The 17,756-nt window shown below is 41.1% G+C and overlaps 1 protein-coding gene across 1 annotated transcript in view; it reads right to left on the bottom strand.

The window, feature by feature from the left end:
* Window positions 1-6,830: 6,830 nt before the first annotated feature.
* The window catches only part of LOC120746155 (fibronectin type III domain-containing protein 5-like), a 59,287-nt gene continuing 48,361 nt past the window's right edge, over window positions 6,831-17,756 (bottom strand). The window contains exons 4-7 of the mRNA XM_040051464.1: window positions 17,110-17,212; window positions 10,938-11,027; window positions 10,563-10,729; window positions 6,831-7,946 (exon numbers count right to left, since the gene is read on the bottom strand). Of these exons, the coding sequence (XP_039907398.1) occupies window positions 7,905-7,946; window positions 10,563-10,729; window positions 10,938-11,027; window positions 17,110-17,212 (402 nt within the window). The 3' untranslated portion in view covers window positions 6,831-7,904. The remainder of the gene's footprint in view (window positions 7,947-10,562; window positions 10,730-10,937; window positions 11,028-17,109; window positions 17,213-17,756) is intronic.

Raw genomic sequence — 17,756 nt, 5'->3', positions numbered from 1 at the left:
CGTCTTCATGGGAAAGGCCGAGAGTACGGGGAAGCAATTAATTGTAATGAATAATGGGACAAATCTGGTTGGCATATGACCACTAATGCTCCTTTTTTCTCCAGAGGGTTAGGACGCTGATGCCAGCCACACCGCAGCGTCCGCCTGCACGCTAATTGAAAATGTGTGGGGGATGTCAAGGGATGGTGTCAACTACTGCCTTCTGCTTAATTCAAAAGAAGATGAGGTTTTTTTTATGCCCTCTTGTTTTTTAGTAAACTTTAAAATAGCATAGATTGGGATTATTTTTTAAATGATGAGGTCATAAAATTAAATAAAAGAACAAGTCACCAAATTAATAAATAGCAAAAAGGTGTTTGAATGTCATTTAATGGACTGAATGTCTTCGAAAAATGCTTGTGCTGATATTTTGCATCAGGATGATGCGGTTTGAAAGTCTGCAGCCTGTGAAGAAATAGGAAATCCATACATATTGGACAAAAAAAGTTAAATTCAAAGAAAAAAAACTGAAAGAGTGGAAGAGTCAGCATTTATCATCAATGAAATGAAAACTTCAACTGTAGAAATTATTTTAAAATTCCGCTATAACTACAATTATAGTCGCTTAAAAGTAAATCATGCAGATCATAAGAATTAGCTGTGGTCCTGTCCAGCAAAATCAAAAAAGGCAAATAAAAAAAACAAACAAACAAAAACACCCAGAACATAATATTATATTAGGTAATAATTTTGAGTTTAATGCAACTTAAATATATAAAATCAAGGGTTTATTTATTCAAATGATTAATTGTTAAGGAAAATATGGTTGGTGTAAGCTGACTGTATACCAGTCAAGTCAGAATAGATTCCATTAAATTAAATATTTTGCATTCTACTTATGTTTATATGTAACATAATTACACATAAAATGTAATTAAATTACTTAAAGTCAATATCATTTTGAGAGCAGTCACTTCAAGGTGCTTTATATTAGGGTAAGGTAAAGACCCAAAATATTAAAAAGAAACCCCAACATTACACAACTCTCTTTGAGCAAGCATTTGGTGGCAGCGGGAAGGAAAAACTCCCTTTTAACAGGAGGAAACAGGCTCAGGGAGGATGGCCATCTGCCATAAAAAGGACAATTAGACTTTGAGTTAACGTTAATGTTTGTTCTTGTTCTTCTGCGGGGCTCCAGATAAAACTGGGAGCATTTTAGAAGCAGTAGTCTGGGTGGGGTCTTTTATTTTGAAAATTGGCCTTATTCTTTATGTTGTTTAGACAGCTTCATGTGTCTTCCCAGAAAATAGAATCAGTGCTGTCTTAAATGACACAGACCAGGTGGACACTTCTGGGATGCTTCTTAATGCACGCCTCGTATTGAACGTGTGCGATCAGCTGGGCCCATCTGATGTGATCTGAAATGACCTGTGATTGGTCAGCGTCTCCTACCATGAGCTAGGGTTTTCAGAACCTTACAAAAAGGTGCAGAGTCCCCATCTTCGAAGCAATCATTTAAAAGACAAAAAGATCTCAATTTGCGCATCATTGCACATGATGGCAACAGCTGTGCTCCCCAGCTGCTGTTTGCTTGTTTTTTTGTGGCGTTTTTGCCTTTATTAGATAGTTGAACAGTGAAGATAGACAGGAGAGTGGGGAAGAGAGAGCGCAGGAAAACATTCAGCAATGGACCACAGGTCACACTCAAAGCTAGGCCGCTGCTCTCTGGCTAAGCTAAACTACAACCCCCCAGCAACTGTTTTTCCAAGTGTGACTGTATCATAGCTTTACACTAGGGCTTCATGAGCAGTGTTATACTGCACGGCCTACACACAGACATAATAGTGCATTTACAGGATTTTCTTTCAGGCAATTTTGAAAGGAAACTTGTCAGGTCAGTTCTTCAGGTAAAAATATGGCCACTTTTGTGACCCTCAAAAGTCAGGCTTTAGGATCAGCTTCACTCACCCACAAAATTTTTCTTTGTAGTATGTTTCTCAGCTGGCGAGACCACTTGAGTTTAAACATGCTGAAAGGTTATGAATGTTTTTTGTCACATTAACTCACAAATTCCCTATTTTAAATAGAAAACTACATTAAGTGTATCTCATTTACTGTATGTGCTTTTCAATTACTTGATTTTATTTCTATTTATTTTACTAGTTTCCCTCTAGTAAATAAAACTTAAAAACAAAACAATAGTTTGTCTTTGCTGTAGGTTCCAGCAAGTAAACTGATATTTTCTTTCTGTAATTTATTAAATGAGGATATAAAGTGGATGTTTCACATTTTTAAAGCTTGATATTAGATGTTACGACATCATGCGTGTGCTTGACAGGCTTTTATGGGTTTATTTTAATCACATTTGCCATAATCCGGCCTCATCATGCATATGATAGCAGTGTTAGCATCTATTCAGTCCCACGAGCTTGAGCGCCAGTGTCAGTAATGAGAAATTTCTAAGTGGGAATTATCAGCTATTCGCCCAGTTTGCACAAACAAGTTTCAAAATAATGCCCTTTTGATGAGTTTTAATTAGAGTGCACCGGGACCAGAGGGCCCCACAATGACCCGCCAGGGTTTTAATAATTATGGTAAGTAAGGAGATAATTAACTGATGGCTGGAGAAATTAATCACATCGACCACTTGTGAGGAAGGAAAAGTTCAATTATTGATATGAGAGGGCAGGTCTGACTAATTTAATATATTGTTATTTAACATTTTTTTTGATGTACAGCTGATTGCAAGTGGAAGTCGTTAAACCTGAGGTTGTTTTTGAAATGCGGATGCACTAAAATGACTACCTGCAGTCGCTGATTGATTCTCCAGGGCGCTCTTGGTGACTTTTAGGGGGGTCCGAAAGTAAAAAACCTTCATTTAATGGGGGAAATAATGGTTCAGACCTTTCGGGGGCCACTCTTGAACCTTCTCCCATTGAACAAAAGGTGTCCTGACATTTACCTGGGTCATTGGCAGGCTTTGTGCCTCTCAGCGTGCAGACGGGAAGTTCTTTTAGCTGCGTTTCAATGGATACCTGCCAGTCAGCCGAGAATCTCAACTCCACAATCATTCTGAAGCCGAAAGGAGAAGAGGAACATTAACATCAATAAAGAAAAAAAAAATCCCTTCTTCTCAAACAAGGCCTTTTTGTTTCAAAGAGCCACCGATTGGCATGACCAAATATCTCAATGAGAGGAATGTGCACTGCAGTTTAGTGATGCTGGCTACTTCTGATTCCTCCTACGCAAGTGAAAATTGAGCAGTGTCTTTATGAAGAGTTTCCTAATCTTTTGCCTTCCTCAGACTGTGTCCATGATGTGTTTCTCCCTGGCAACAATGCCTCCTTTCACGTTGGACTCGGCACAGTGAGTCATTCAGCTGAATGTCCCTGGCTCTGAATGATTTTGAGTGGGCTGACCAAATGTGTTGGGAGATTCAACACTGAAACAGCTCTTTCTCTCTGAGAGACTGGCTGCTTCACTGTCATTTTAGACATATTTTGTTAGAGTTCTGCAAGGCTTTCATGGAGGCATGCAAGGTCAAAATGTTATAAGACTCCCAGGAGAGTTGTGGTTTCAATCCAGTAACACTTCCTGTTGCTGGACGTTTAAGAGTTTTAACTCTTTCCTCAAGAGGTTGGGTGTCTCTTCCAGAGGTTCAGGACTAAATATTTTGACCGGTAGAACATTGGTCGGCTTTATTTTCTTTACTAAATGTCTCTGACGGTGAAAAATTATATAGAGATTTGATAAATATTAAGGCAAAATAAATAAATACAAAGACTTCTTCAAAAGTATGTCTGACAGTTTGCTGAGATGGCTCTGCCAGGTAAGGCCCTGCTCTGGAGCTTGTGGGTTTTAATTCTTCTGTGCGTCAATGAGTTTTAGGCAAAACACATCATGAAGACTGAAGAGCTGGAAGAAACTAATTTGAAGTAATTGTATAAATGAATCTAGCAGTTAAAGAAATGCCTGTTAGATTCTGGTCTTATAGACCTTATAGAAACTTGGAGTTTGGATGTTTGTGAGTTTCATCCTCTCAAACTCAGACCAGTAAAAGTCCCATTTCTGTCAGTATAAAGAAGTTTAACAACACATTTAATCCTTGAGGTCACCCTTAATATGAGGGAAAAAGAGCAATTTCCACAACACATCTCAGTGTTTTCTACATGATAAACAAATGTTGGAGTAAACGAAAGAAATCTGGCAGCACAACTCTTTAATTGGAAGAAAACATGTGTAAAATTGCACATTACAGTTAAGTGTATAAGCGTGTACAATGGATACTGTGCAGTCTCTACACAGTGTATCTTGTGTATCCATTGGGCAAGCTAATGTGTGCTGGTTCTGGAATATTTTAGCCTATTTATATGATCATCTGACTGGTGGCATGACAGATTGTTAATTTGATCTTTAATTTCAGTTCAGCTTGAGAAACATGTGAGGGTATCTTACCGAATTTTAATTGGATGGAATAAAATAATTAAAAAAATACATATCTGGCCAGGATGTGTGTGGGTCGAGCGTACTGTAGAGAACATTCGAACACCTTTTAAAGGCAAACCTTAATGACTTCTTTAAATGTCAGTGTGGAGGGTGCTGTTATGTATGTCAGATTAAAATCTCATTAACTGAGAATGAATCCCTGGCACCTGCAGCAAAGTGGATGTTTTTTTTCCCTTTTAAAGAGGATATGTGATGGGAGAGTCAGTACAACATTAAAGAAGAGGATTTATCCACAGTCAATGATTCAGTCAGCAGCGCTTGATCGATCCTGTTCCCTCGCTCCTCTGCCTCAGTATTACCACAGACTTGTCGCAGACTCCCTCAGAGCATCAAAGAGGATGACGAGCCCCGGGCAAGCCGTGATATTTCAGACTGTTGGTGAAGGCGACCTGCCCTTTACCTCCGCAGTCGCTGAGGATTCCTCCACTCCTCTGTCTTTTTTGTTTTTAGGAAGAGAGGACAAAACATTTCAGGAACATATTTCACTTTTAACTCAGAAGGTCGACACGTGCCTGAGGTGGAAGCCCTTCCTTCCTGTGACCTCTGACCCGGAAAGCCTTACAGCTGCAAATCACGCTCTGTGTGAGGTGAATTAGTGACATTTCCCTTTATTCAAATGAAGCAGAAATATATGCTTACTTCTGAATGATATGCAGACCTTGCCTCTCGTTAACTGCAGGCCAGGTTCTGATGGTGTTGTTCATCTGCTAACGTGTGAAGAATGGGATGAATAATCCTCTGAAAAGAGGATAGTATTAAGCTAAATTCTTTTTGCTTTGAAAAATAGATGTTTTTAGATTCATAATCACTGAAGTCACTGAAATCTTAGAGAAAAAAACTTTCTCAGATTCTCCATGTTTTTTTTAAAAGTTTTTTTTAAGCATCAGAGCAATCCAGTACAATAATAGCATTAAAACAAACAAAGAAAAAAAAAGCTCATTTTAAATCTATGATCTCGTCTTAGATGCTTTACCTGCACGGACAGAGATGCAGATGCACAAATACCGCTGCAGCCTACAGAACAAAAAACTGTATGTGATGGAGTTCAGGCGCCACCTTGTGTCCAATCTGCATACAGCAGTTATCAAAATTGATATTTGTTTAAGTCCATTTATAAAACATGGCAGATAAAAGCTTCAAACTCAGTCTTAGCTCCATCAAAAGGATTTTTCTGTTTGAGCAGCAAAAGTGTCACGTGTTTGTGTGCACTGATGCAAAACCTATTGATGTTAACATCTGCACTCCTGCAAACGGTGCCTATTGATTAGCTGGTGATCTGCTAATCATCCTAATGCACCAGTAGGCTCACACTGACAACATTTCATGTTAATTTCCTGCTTGATGAACCCATGACAGAAAATAATGGCTTTGCAGATAATAGCATTTGATGCAGTTTGATTATGTACCCTGGCCTAAAAGCTTTTTCAGAGGACCCTTCCAAAGACAGAAAGTTTGGCTTTTGGCACGAGAAAATTCACTAAGTGTCCATATCGTGCATAATGGCAATGAGATGTCATCTATCCAGATATATTATAGGCTTTAAACTCAATATACTGCAACCAGTATACTGAGAATACATCATCCATCCCAAAATATGGCTTACTCTTATCAGGTTACTTGTCATTGGTTGGCTGTATTGCACAAACCAATAAGAATTCAGATCCACTGGGAACAAGGATCAGGTCATTTCTGTGTGCGAGTTTCACTAAAAACTGAACAGTTCTGCAGCAGGAGAACAAACAGCTACAACAGCTGGTTGTGTTGTAGATGTTTACTAAACTTACATTTTTTAAACAAATTTAGACATAAAGAAACGTCTTTCTAAAAGTGCCCAGAGGACAACGTCCAGGGATGTCTGGTGTTCGGAGAGTACCTCTAATTGCTTCACATTTTGTTTTCTGTTGGCAAACACAACTGCAAATGGTTTTCTACCTAGAGTTGATGTTGTTAATGTTGTGATTTACCAGACACTTTATTAGGTACACTGGTTTGGCCTTTCATGATTAGAATTTGATGTTCAACCACATCCCAAATGTGCTCAATGGGATAGAGATCTGGTGACTGTGGAGGCCATTTGAGTACAGAGAACTCATTGTCATGTTCAAGAAACTAGTTTGAGATGATCTAAGCTTTGTGACATGGCGTGTTATCAGAAGATGGTACACTGTGGTCATAAAGGGATGGACATGGTCAGTAACAATGCTCTAAGCTGTGGTGTTTAAATTATGCTCAGTTGGTACTAAGGGGCCCAAAGTGTACCAAGAAAATATCCCCCACATCATGACACCACCAGCAGCCTGAACGGTTAGTACAAGACAGAATGGATCCATGCTTTCATGTTGTTACACCAAATTTTGACTCAACCATCTGAACGTTGTAGCAGAAATTGAGAATCATCAGACCAGGCAACATTTTTCAAATCTTCTATTGTCCAGCTCTGTTTGAGCTTATGTTCAGTAAGTCATTTTGACCATGTCTACATGCCCTGAGTTGCTTGCACTTGATTGGCTAATTAGAAATTTTAATGCTTAATGAGCTGTTTATCAGACATGCATAATGAAGTGGCCATTGAGTGTAAGTTAAGCTGTAAAAATAGGTGTTTTTGAGGGACAGACAAGGTTTAGCGCTGTACTTTTAAGTGGCTCAGATAGAAATAAAACTTTTTAACAAAATCCGAAACAACAGGAGAAGCTGCTGGAAACTTCAGGTGATATATCTTGAGAGTTGTTCACATCATTTCTGCTTTTAGAAACTCTGAAAAAACAAAAAGCTTAAACTTAATTTAAAAGGCGATCACACAATTTCAATGATTTAATTAAACTAATTATGAATTGTTTTACAATGTAAATTCCCCACTACGACCTCCTACATTCAAATGCTTCTGTGAATTACCTTTACAATCACCTTCAGCCTATGTACAGATTTGCATCGCGATGCTAAACTACCGAACATGAAAGTAAAGTGAATAAATCCCATTAAATAACCATCAGACAGGATTTCAAACGTGTGGTTCTACAGCGGGTAAAAAGAAAAAGGGATGAGCTGAACACCCGAGATGAAAGAACGTCTGCTGAAAATGAATGAGTCTGAGGCGAGTGGGACTTGGCACACGGTCGGGCCGACATGCTGGCAAATATTCACACTTCAGTCTTTGACATCAGAGAGAAGAAAACGGGAGATTAGTTTGGCCGCACTTCAGATGAGTCCAGCTTCCTTCCAGCTGTTTCTGAGCCCCCCGAGTCTCTGGCCACTAGAGAGCAGCAGCCGTCCACGGTCTCCGCAGTATGGCTCCTCGCTCTCATTTCAGTCTGATTTGCACGGAGTGGTTCCTTACTCGGCCCATATTTTACAATAGATTGGACTCTGAGTTTGTAAATCCTCCTTGCTTGTCCAAGAGGCTCCGATCCGGCACCCGCATCTCAGACCCTGATGATGCTGATGGAGGAGGAGGCCCTGTGCAGCTGAAAGAGAAGGAGCACACCATGAGACGTGAATCACAGACCACAGCATGTCATGCATGTCAGAGATTTACTTGCCAATCAATGAGCGAGGGTGAGCAGAGAACTAACTGCTCCCAGGAGCTTTTTATTTAAAGACTATCCTATTTAAAGTAGGATGCTTTTATTTTTAATCCATCATTAGGCTTTGGTATTTAAATCTCTGCAGAAATCTGTGTGTGCACATATATCCCCAGGAAAGTAGACATAGCCCTAAATGAATTATTTTTTTAAAGGATTAAACTCACAAGAAGTAGCTAATAAACTGTAAGGACACTTAAAAGCTGCAGAAATGCCAATAAGAAAAGACTAAATTAAGATAAGAGTGGTGTTTTTATAATTAAATTAACCATTAAATCCAGCCAGTGCAGTTTCAGCTCCGTAAACGCTCAAAGTAACGCTGCCTTTCTCTCACTTTGACACCACTGGAAGCCGTCCTGTATGAATAAACAGTGCGAGCTGCGCGCGGTGGGCGGTCAATTGACCCGTACATCGCGAGCAGTGAAGTCACAGGTTCTCGCAGCGGGAGAGGCCGATTAGAACGGAGAGTGTGAATTAACTTCCGACAGACAGATGCCCTGCCAAAATGTTCCGGGATGTTCTCTCCACAAACACTCTTTGATACATAGAGACAGGCGATGGATTAAAGGAAAAGATTTTAAAACAGAGCGCAGCAGAGGACAGAAATCTGTAAACTCCACATTTATGATTTGGAGTCACACAGGCTGTCTCTCACTTCAAACTCACCGTGCCACATAGAAGCTTTTAAAGGACTCAGTGGCATTACATCTAAATGCACTGGCTGACCATGGTTCATTTTGTGAAGGGCCATATTTTAATCCAAGCTGTGAACCAAACTGACTGTCTCCGTCACATTAAAGTAAAAACAGCATGTCAACCTCTTTGCGACCAGAAAATTGAACTAGAAAACTAGAAAAACTGGTGATTGCACTGCATTTTTTCATGATTGAGTGCTGCAAGTAGTTGCGACACCAAAAGCGTGAACACTTTTGATTGCCTGGAGGGAGGCAACCTGTCTTGAAACAGACTGCAATCACTCTGAGACAACTTGGCAAAAGTTTGCAAATGATCCTAAACGCAAATTCAGAAACACAGATTTCCAGCATGCAATCAATCTGAGTCAGTCTGCACCAAATGAGCATGAATCTCTGTGCAACATGAGACTCAACTTAACTAGTACTCCCCCTTGTAAAAGCAAGGCTGCTGAGCACCAAGATCATTTTGCAGTAAAATGAGTCATGAGTTTATTTCTGCTGGTGTGTCTCTGATCATTGTCCTGATGCATAACCCAAGTGCTCTTGAGCTTCAGGTCTTGAACTGATGGTCGGACATTCTCCTTCACGATTATCTGGTAGAGAGCAGAATTAATGGTTCTATCAGTTACAGCAAGTCGTCCTGAAACAGCAAAGCAGCCCCATCACACTACCACCACCATGTTTGACGGTTGCTGTGATGTTCTTTTTATGAAATGCTGTTAGTTTTATGTCAAATGTAACAGGACTTGAACCTTCCAGAAAGTTCAGCTTTTGTCTCGTCAGTCCACAGAATATTTTCTTGGGGATCATCAAGAAGTTTTTGGTAAATGTGAGACAAGCCTTTGTGATCTTTTTGGTCAGCAGTGGTTTTCTCCATTTTTGTCCAGTCTCTGTCTTATTGTTGAATCATGAACTCTGACCTTAACTGACACAAGTGAGTCATGCAGTTCTTTCAATGTTGTTGTGGTTCTTTTGTGACCTCCTGGATGAGCCATCGAAGCTGTTGGAGTAATTTTGGTTGGCTGGTCACTCCTGGGAAGCTTCACCGCTGTTCCAAGTTTCCTGCATGTGTGGATAATGACTCTCACTGTGGTTCACTGGAGTCCCAAAGACTCAGAAATGACTTTTTAACCCTTTCCAGACTGATAAATGTCACTGACTTAATACATGATTTAATAAAGGGGGCAGTTACTTTTTCACAGCACCGGGATTCAGGCTGCTGGATAGTTCCTTATTCTATTAACGCACATAATCTGTGTCCTCTGTTTCCTTCCTCTTAATGACCAAAGTTTTATGATTTGTTGTAACCTTCTTCTGAGAGTTTGTAATGAGGCCGTGAACGTGCAGCCTCGCTTTCTCTACTCAACACCACAAGTGAAGAAATGTTCTTCTATCTGATGTTATTCTCTGCACCAGTAATCTTGCAGATGACGAAATGGGTGATAAATGAAATGTGGCCATTAGGGGGTGCTGCAACCAGGACACCTGTAGCTGGTGTGTCTAATTAAAGCTGCTCGCATGTGCAAAAACAAAAACAAATCGTCTGCCTGTTCGCTTTAACTGAGGAGATGCTCAGCAACAACTGAATGGGCGTTTGCGCTGCTCTCTGTTTTCAGCCCGGCTGTTTTATATTTAGCTGCGATGGCAGTAGCTCTAGTTGCTAGGAGATCTCTGATGCAACTACAAAGACTCTACAGAGGAAACAAAATACTCCTGGCAGCCAGGAGCGAGCGTGCATTATAGAGGAGTTCTGCAGCAAGACGAAGAGGGGAGGAAGAGGAGGAAGTTTTAGTAAATGAGTCACCCTGCTGCTGCGGACGGCTCCGTTGTGGTAGATGGGCGAGCTGCCAGCTGAGGCATTGTAGTAGGAGGAAGTGGCTCGGACCAGCGGCCGCTTGGCTTTCTCCTTGGTGCCGTTGGAGTCGTTGTCTTTGATGATGTCGTACTGCCGGCAGAAAAGGGCGATGACGGCTGGCGGTGTGGAAAGCAAAGAGAAAAGAAGTCAAAAACATCCCTCGCTTTATGAGTTTGCGGTCTCAAGCACTAGATTCAGGTCATATTAAATTAACACATGAATTTTATTGAATACATTAAGGCGGTTAACGGAGTTAGAAAGGAAAATTATTCAGAAGAGATGCTTAGAGTGTCCATTGGATGGTGTCTGTTGGTGCAAGCTGACCTGCCCACAGCAACAGCACAGTGGTGATGATCAGCAGCTCTCCAGTCTCCAGTTGTGGAGTCATACCCAGACCCTCCATCGCTGGCTCATCTGAGGACAAAGACAAGTCCGGTCAAACTCTACTCAACAGAATATACTACAGTTCTATCTTCTACCAGCAAATCCCATTAAAAAAAACAAAATATCTGAAAGGCTCACAGTACATTTAATGTGGACTATTTTTAGTAGCGGATTGATCCACATTTTCTGTTGTTTTCATGGTAATAATGGAACATGTGAGTCAGTGCAACTGTGTGACTCACTGATGTGTTTTTAATGACCACCGCAGTGAAGCTCTGAGGCACACAGGAGTAACATGTACGCTATCACACTTTGTAAACACAGTACTTAATGGGATTTTTCCCCCCAGATGTTTGTAGTTGCTATGGCTACTTTACAGGTATTATTTTTACTGCTACTGTTCCACCCTTATACTACAGTGCTATGCAAAAGTCTTGAGTCAACCCTTTCTTTATATCTTTCTAGGAAAATGTGATTTACTGAAACGTGCAAATATATGAGGCAAAAACAGAGTTTGTACAACTCTAATGAGTTGTGACCATCTTTATTCTTCAGGACAGTCTTAGGCAGCTGGAATAGTTCTCCAGGCTTCTTGAAGGACATTCAAAGCGTTCTCTGTCAGCATGATCCCACACTGCTTCGATAATGTTGAGATCCAGGCTCTGGGGTGGCTAAATCCATGACCGATAGTGTTCCACTATGTGTTTTTCAATCCAGGTATTATTTTACTGCATTGGCATTGTGTTTGGGATCATTGTCATGGTGAAAAATGAAGCTGCTGCCAATCAGATGGTTTCCAGATGGTATTACATGATGGATCAAAAATTCATAATTCAACGATTATGACAAAGATCGCCAAGATGTCAGCCTTTCCTCCCTGTTTCCCTCCATTAATGATTGCTTCCTGACAGCCACACTTTCACTGAGACCATTTCAATGAGGCTTCAATGAACAGTAGCTGGATCAGCTGAAGGTCCAGATGCATTTCTCGTGTCCTGTGTCTGTTAGGAGACCTGGGTCGTTGACCCAGAGTTTTGAGTTTTCATTATTGTTGAACTTTGATTTAGCCATTTTTTATCATTTCTAGTCTTTTGGTTTATTTGTTAGAGTTCTCTGTCCTATGGTTTATGTATCTGTGTTCTATAGTTGCTCTGTCTCCTCTGTCAGCTTTATCCCCTTGTCAAGTCCGCGTCTCTGTATTATGTTTCCTGTTTTACTTTGAAAGTCCCTGATTTTGCTTCCCTTGTCTCGTTAGCCCCGATTTGTCCCAGCTGTGTTTCCCTCCTGCCTTCCATTCCTTCATTGCGCCCTCTGTGTATTTATTAAGCCCTGTGTGTTCCTCTGTCTGTGTCATGATCTATTGTCTTATCATGCTGTGTGGGTCGCCTGTCAGCCTGTTTGGTTTTGTCGTTTTCAGTTTAGTTTTTGGTTTTTATTTTACAATAAATCTAAGTTTGAGTTTACATTCCATCTCTGTGAGTCTGCACTTTGGGTCCTCTTTACCACCGCTCCTGCCTGCATACAGCCTCACCTGACAGTGTCAGGTCTTTGCTGGATTTTCCCCCCCGTTTCTTAGGAATGTGACTTTTAGATAGTGTTCATCTGCTGTACTTGTCCAGTTTCCTCAAAATTTTTAAGGACACAGTGCACACCATGCTGAGATATGCCAAGCTTCAGAATCAGAATCAGAATACTTTATTGATCCCTGGGGGAAATTATTTTTTGTTACAGTGCTCCATTATAAACCAACATTAAGACAAGACAGACAATACGCTAACTAAGAATAGTACAATATATACATATATATACATACATACATAAGTCACTCATAAATAAATAGCTGGAAAAGAAACGTGTAGTTGTAGCAGTAACCAGTGTGTTAAGTGGATGCGTTGTACAGGGAGATGGCCACAGGCAGGAAAGATTTCCTGTGTCGTTCAGTGGTGCTTTTCGGTAATCTCAGTCTCTCACTGAACGTGCTCCTGTGACTGACCAGCATGTCATGGAGTGGGTGGGAGGTGTTATCCAACATTGTCTTTATCTTGGACAGCATCCGCCTCTCCGACACCACCTTGAGGGAGTCCAGCTCCATCCCCACAACAGATTAGTTACTTACGGATTAGTTTATTAAGTCTGTTGGCATCTGCGACCCTCAGCCTGCTCCCCCAGCATGCAACAGCATAGAGGATCGCACTGGCCACAACAGACTCATAGAAAATCCTCAGCATTTTCTGGCATATGTTGAAGGACCTCAGTCGCCTCAAAAAATAGAGACGACTCTGGCCCTTCCTGTAAAGTGCTGTGGTGTTTTTAGCCCAGTCCAGTTTATTGTCAATGTGTACTCCAAGGTATTTATACTCCTCCACAATGTCAACACTGACCCCCTGGATTGAAACAGGGGTCAAGTGTTTCCTGGTCTTCCTGAAGTCCATGATCAGTTCCTTGGTCTTTGCCACGTTGAGCTGCAGATGATTCTGCTCACACCACGTGACAAAGGAGTCGACCACAGCCCGGTACTCTGTCTCATCATCCCTGCTGATGCATCCAGCAGCTATATCTCTTTGTGAATCACCTTGCTGGTGCAAAAATACTATTTTATGTCTGTCAAACTGTGTTATCTTTGATATTTTTCACAGATTCAACCAAAGAAATTGAAACAAATGGTGTGTTTTTATGATAGGTTACTAATAACAAAGTAACTAAAGATACAAAAGAACTATGCCTTTGAAGTAAAACACAAAGAAATGAGGAGTGGCTCAAGACTTTTGTATACTGAATAACTCGTACAACATTACAACTACATAATTTTATTATTATTGCCAGTGTCTGTGAAGGTTCTCAGTCATCCAGGTCAACATAGTCTAAGGAGCTTGGAAAGAAAAGCGTCTGGACTTCTTTAAGTTGCTTCAAGACGTTTCACCTCTCAACCGAGAAGCTTCTTCAGTTCTAGGGTCAAATGGTGGAGAGTCCCAGATTTTAGCCCTGTGGGAGTATCCCCCCCGAGAGGGACAAAGGACCCCCTAATGATCCTCTACCTAATCACATGAGCCAAGTTGTGAAAATAGGTGTAGCTCACAATCAGCCAGGCTTTCGTGTGGGCTCATTGTGAAACCTAGCCCCACCCTATCATGTGAGTACCTGAGGTCAGATGGCCCAGGATGTGCGTGGGTGTTAAGGCGTCTGGGAAGGGATCTCAAAACTGAATTTTAGATAGCAGACAGTTGGTGTCGTAAAGCCCCGCCCTCTGTTCATAGATGGTTTGACTGATGGCCCTTAATATAAAGATTTGTTTTGGACTTTACGTTTCCCAATTTTGCTTTAAGTTATAAAGTTATTTTGTTATTTACATATGGCCTAATAATTATCCTTATTGCTGTTTTAGATGCTTCAAAGGATAGTTACAGATTTCTGTCAGAATCTGCAGATTATACAGTACTCTTGAGGGTACACCAGTACTGAAGGTCCAGATGCACTCAACTCAAACGCTGCTCATGACATCCTTCCATCTCGTATTATTAAAGATGGGTTTAACATTATCGAGCCCTGTATTTTATCATTAATTAACCTGTCATTGTTATTGGGTTGTGTTCCGGCTGCTTTTAAACATGCTGTAGTGCAACCTATACTCAAAAAGACCTCCCTTGATCAGAATGATGTTGCTAACTTTAGACCCATTTCCAAACTCCCGTTTCTGTCTAAAATCCTAGAGAAGATTGTTCATTCCCAACTTCAAACTTATTTGGATGCAAATAATATCGAGGAAAAATTTCAGTCGGGGTTTAAGCCACGCCATAGCACGGAAACTGCATTACTGAGAGTCATTAATGATCTTCTCTCAATTGCTGACTCAGGGTGCCCTGTGGTGTTAATTTTGCTTGATTTGTCCTCTGCTTTTGATTTGGTGGACCATAATGTCCTTTTAATGAGGCTTGAGCATCTGGTGGGCATCACGGGCAGTGCCCTTAGCTGGTTTAAATCCTATCTCTCAGAAAGGTCCTTTTCTGTCACCATGGGTACCTACTCCTCCTCCATTGCCCCTGTTACCTCTGGTGTCCCGGGGACTGTGTTGGGTCCCATGCTGTTCTCTTTATACTTGTTACCCTTGGGCTGAATCTTTGATAAATACAATATTTCTTTTCACTTTTATGCGGATGACATTCAAATCTTTTTTGAACTGGCTGAGGATGTCACGTTGTTGTTGCAACACTTCTCCGATTGTATGAATGAAGTTAAAATCTGGCTACTGAGCAATTCCCTCATTCTAAATGATAAGAAGACTGAAATTGTAATCTTTGATACTCCCTCCTCTCAGGCTGAACTAATTGGTATTCTTGGGCCCTTTGCTGACTCCCTTTCTGACACTGTGAGGAACCTGGGTGTTGTCTTGGACAGTTCCTTCAAGTTGCACAAACATGTGTCCTCTGTAGTTAAATCGAGTTTCAATCAATTACGTCTAACCTCTAATGCCAAGCCCTACTTACCACGTAAGGACCTGGAGAAACTTATCCATGCCTTTTATTACATCAAGGTTAGATTACTGTAATTCCCTTTACACTGGTCTCCATTCTGCCCTTGTTCACAAACTGCAGCTTGTTCAAAATGCGGCTGCGCGTCTCTTAACTGGAACTGGCAGGTTTGAGTCTATTACTCCAGTTCTTTCCGACCTGCACTGGCTCCCTATTAAATTTCGTATTGATTTTAAAATCATATTGCTCACTTTTAAAATCATAAATAACACCGTGCCCAGCTATCTTACGGATCTCCTCAGCTTTTATACCCCTGGGAGAGCGCTTAGATCAGCAGGCCAAATGCTCCTGGTGCGACCTAGATCTCGACTCAAGACCAGAGGTGACCGCGCATTCGCCGCTGTCGCACCCTACCTCTGGAATAAACTCCTTCTAGCTATTCGGACGTCTGATTCAATTCAATCTTTTAAATCTCGATTAAAAACGTATTTGTTTAGCCTTGCTTTCCCCGCCTCCTAGAGCCCGCATTTTTAGTGTATTGTAACTTATCTTTTTCGCTTTATTAATGTTTATAATGTTTTAACCTTCAGCCTTTCGGGTTGTGCCTACTATGCCTGGTGTATTATTGGTTAGTTATGTCTCCCGCCTGTTAGTATATTTTATTTGTATTTTGTATTTTGTACTTGTATTTATTATTGCTCTTAACTTGTTCTGTGAAGCACTTTGGCATACCTGTGGTTTTTTAAATGTGCTATATAAATAAAATTGTATTGTATTGTATTGTACAAATAAAATGTTCACATTTCTCCAACATTGTCTTCCCAACAGTTTCACTAACATCTACACTGGATGGCCAGGAAGCATTCACGATGTCTTCTCAGGCGCTGATAATTGGTGTCTGTCTTGTGTCAGTGACGTAAGACACGGATTTAATGCAACATGACCGTTCAAACAGCAGTCACTTTCTAAAACATCAGATATGTATCGGATTCAGTAACACATATGAAAGTGGCCCAGATCGGATTTGAAAATATCGGATTTGTGCTGTTCACACTGTCATACCATGATCGGATATGGGTCGCACAGGGTCAAAAAAGTCGGATTTGATGTGCTTTCGCCTGCCGTCTGAATGTAGCCATAGATGGCTTCTTTTCCTCCTATTTCAAACCATCTGTCTTCTCTGTCCAAAATTTGAACATTGGCGTCCTCAAAAGAGTGACCTTTGTCCTTTAGATGCAGATGGACTGCTGAGTCTTGTCCCGTCGAGGTGGAGCCATGCGTTTGTGAAGTGGCTGTTTGGTCTCTCCAATGTAGAGGTCTGAACATTCCTCGCTACACAGTACAGCATATACTATGTTGCTAAGTTTGTTTTTAGGAGTTTTGTCTTCGGGATGAACCAGTTTTTGTCGGTCTTAAAGTCCAGACACATTTCTTTCGAAGCTCCTCAGACTATTATTGCCAGTATTTAACATGTGCATACACACCTTGAAAACTTGACTTAAAACAGCGTTTCTGAGACACCAAACCTCTGCGTACTTCATGCAACAATAAAATACCTCAGATTTGTGTCTGTGCTGCTGTAACACGGCACGTCATGTGTTTTACTTTAGGAAGCTCCCCTCTGGAGTGTGTTTATGAGCACTCACGGTGGTCCAGGACTCCGGCTGGATAATGGTCGGTCCTCTCCAGAGTCCTGAAGTGGACGGCACGGCTGGGTGGGCTGTCACCGTGCGGCCCAACGGACTGCACCTACATCCAACAAGGGGAAAAAAAGTATTTAGAGGGAATGTTAAGATATTTTTAAGCAAAGGTAGAGCCAAGCTGATGACAGCTGAGCACAAACTCTGGGTGCATTCTTACAGTGGCATTAACAAAGGACAACATTATGCAACGATGGTAAGAAACTGGCTGCCGAGGGTATATTTAGTGAGCGAGCGGTGCTTTGGCTTTTGGCCGTGATCCTGAATGATCATTGGAGGACGCTGAGTAAAAGCTTGAAAGGCAACAGAGAGAATATAAATTTGAGCTATAAGCTCATTTGGGGACATTTTCAGTCACTGGGAAAGATTATAAAATTAGGCTTTGTGTAAAAAATAAACACGTGTTAATGGTGTTTCACATTCAAATTGGGCTGCAGTGGAGTTTTATAACAGGAAGCACTCAGTTTAACGCACACACAGGGAAATCAATCAATCACAGAGATAAAATTACATCCACACGAGGTCTCAATGTGCCACAGATGCTCTCTCCACCTACACAACACAGCCAACGGCAGTATGCAGCAAGTTTTCTG

This window comes from Simochromis diagramma, unplaced genomic scaffold, assembly GCF_900408965.1.
Source record: "Simochromis diagramma unplaced genomic scaffold, fSimDia1.1 OVJJ01000107.1, whole genome shotgun sequence".
NCBI classification, from domain to species: Eukaryota; Metazoa; Chordata; class Actinopteri; order Cichliformes; family Cichlidae; genus Simochromis; species Simochromis diagramma.
This window is presented reverse-complemented; position numbering and strand designations above follow the sequence as displayed.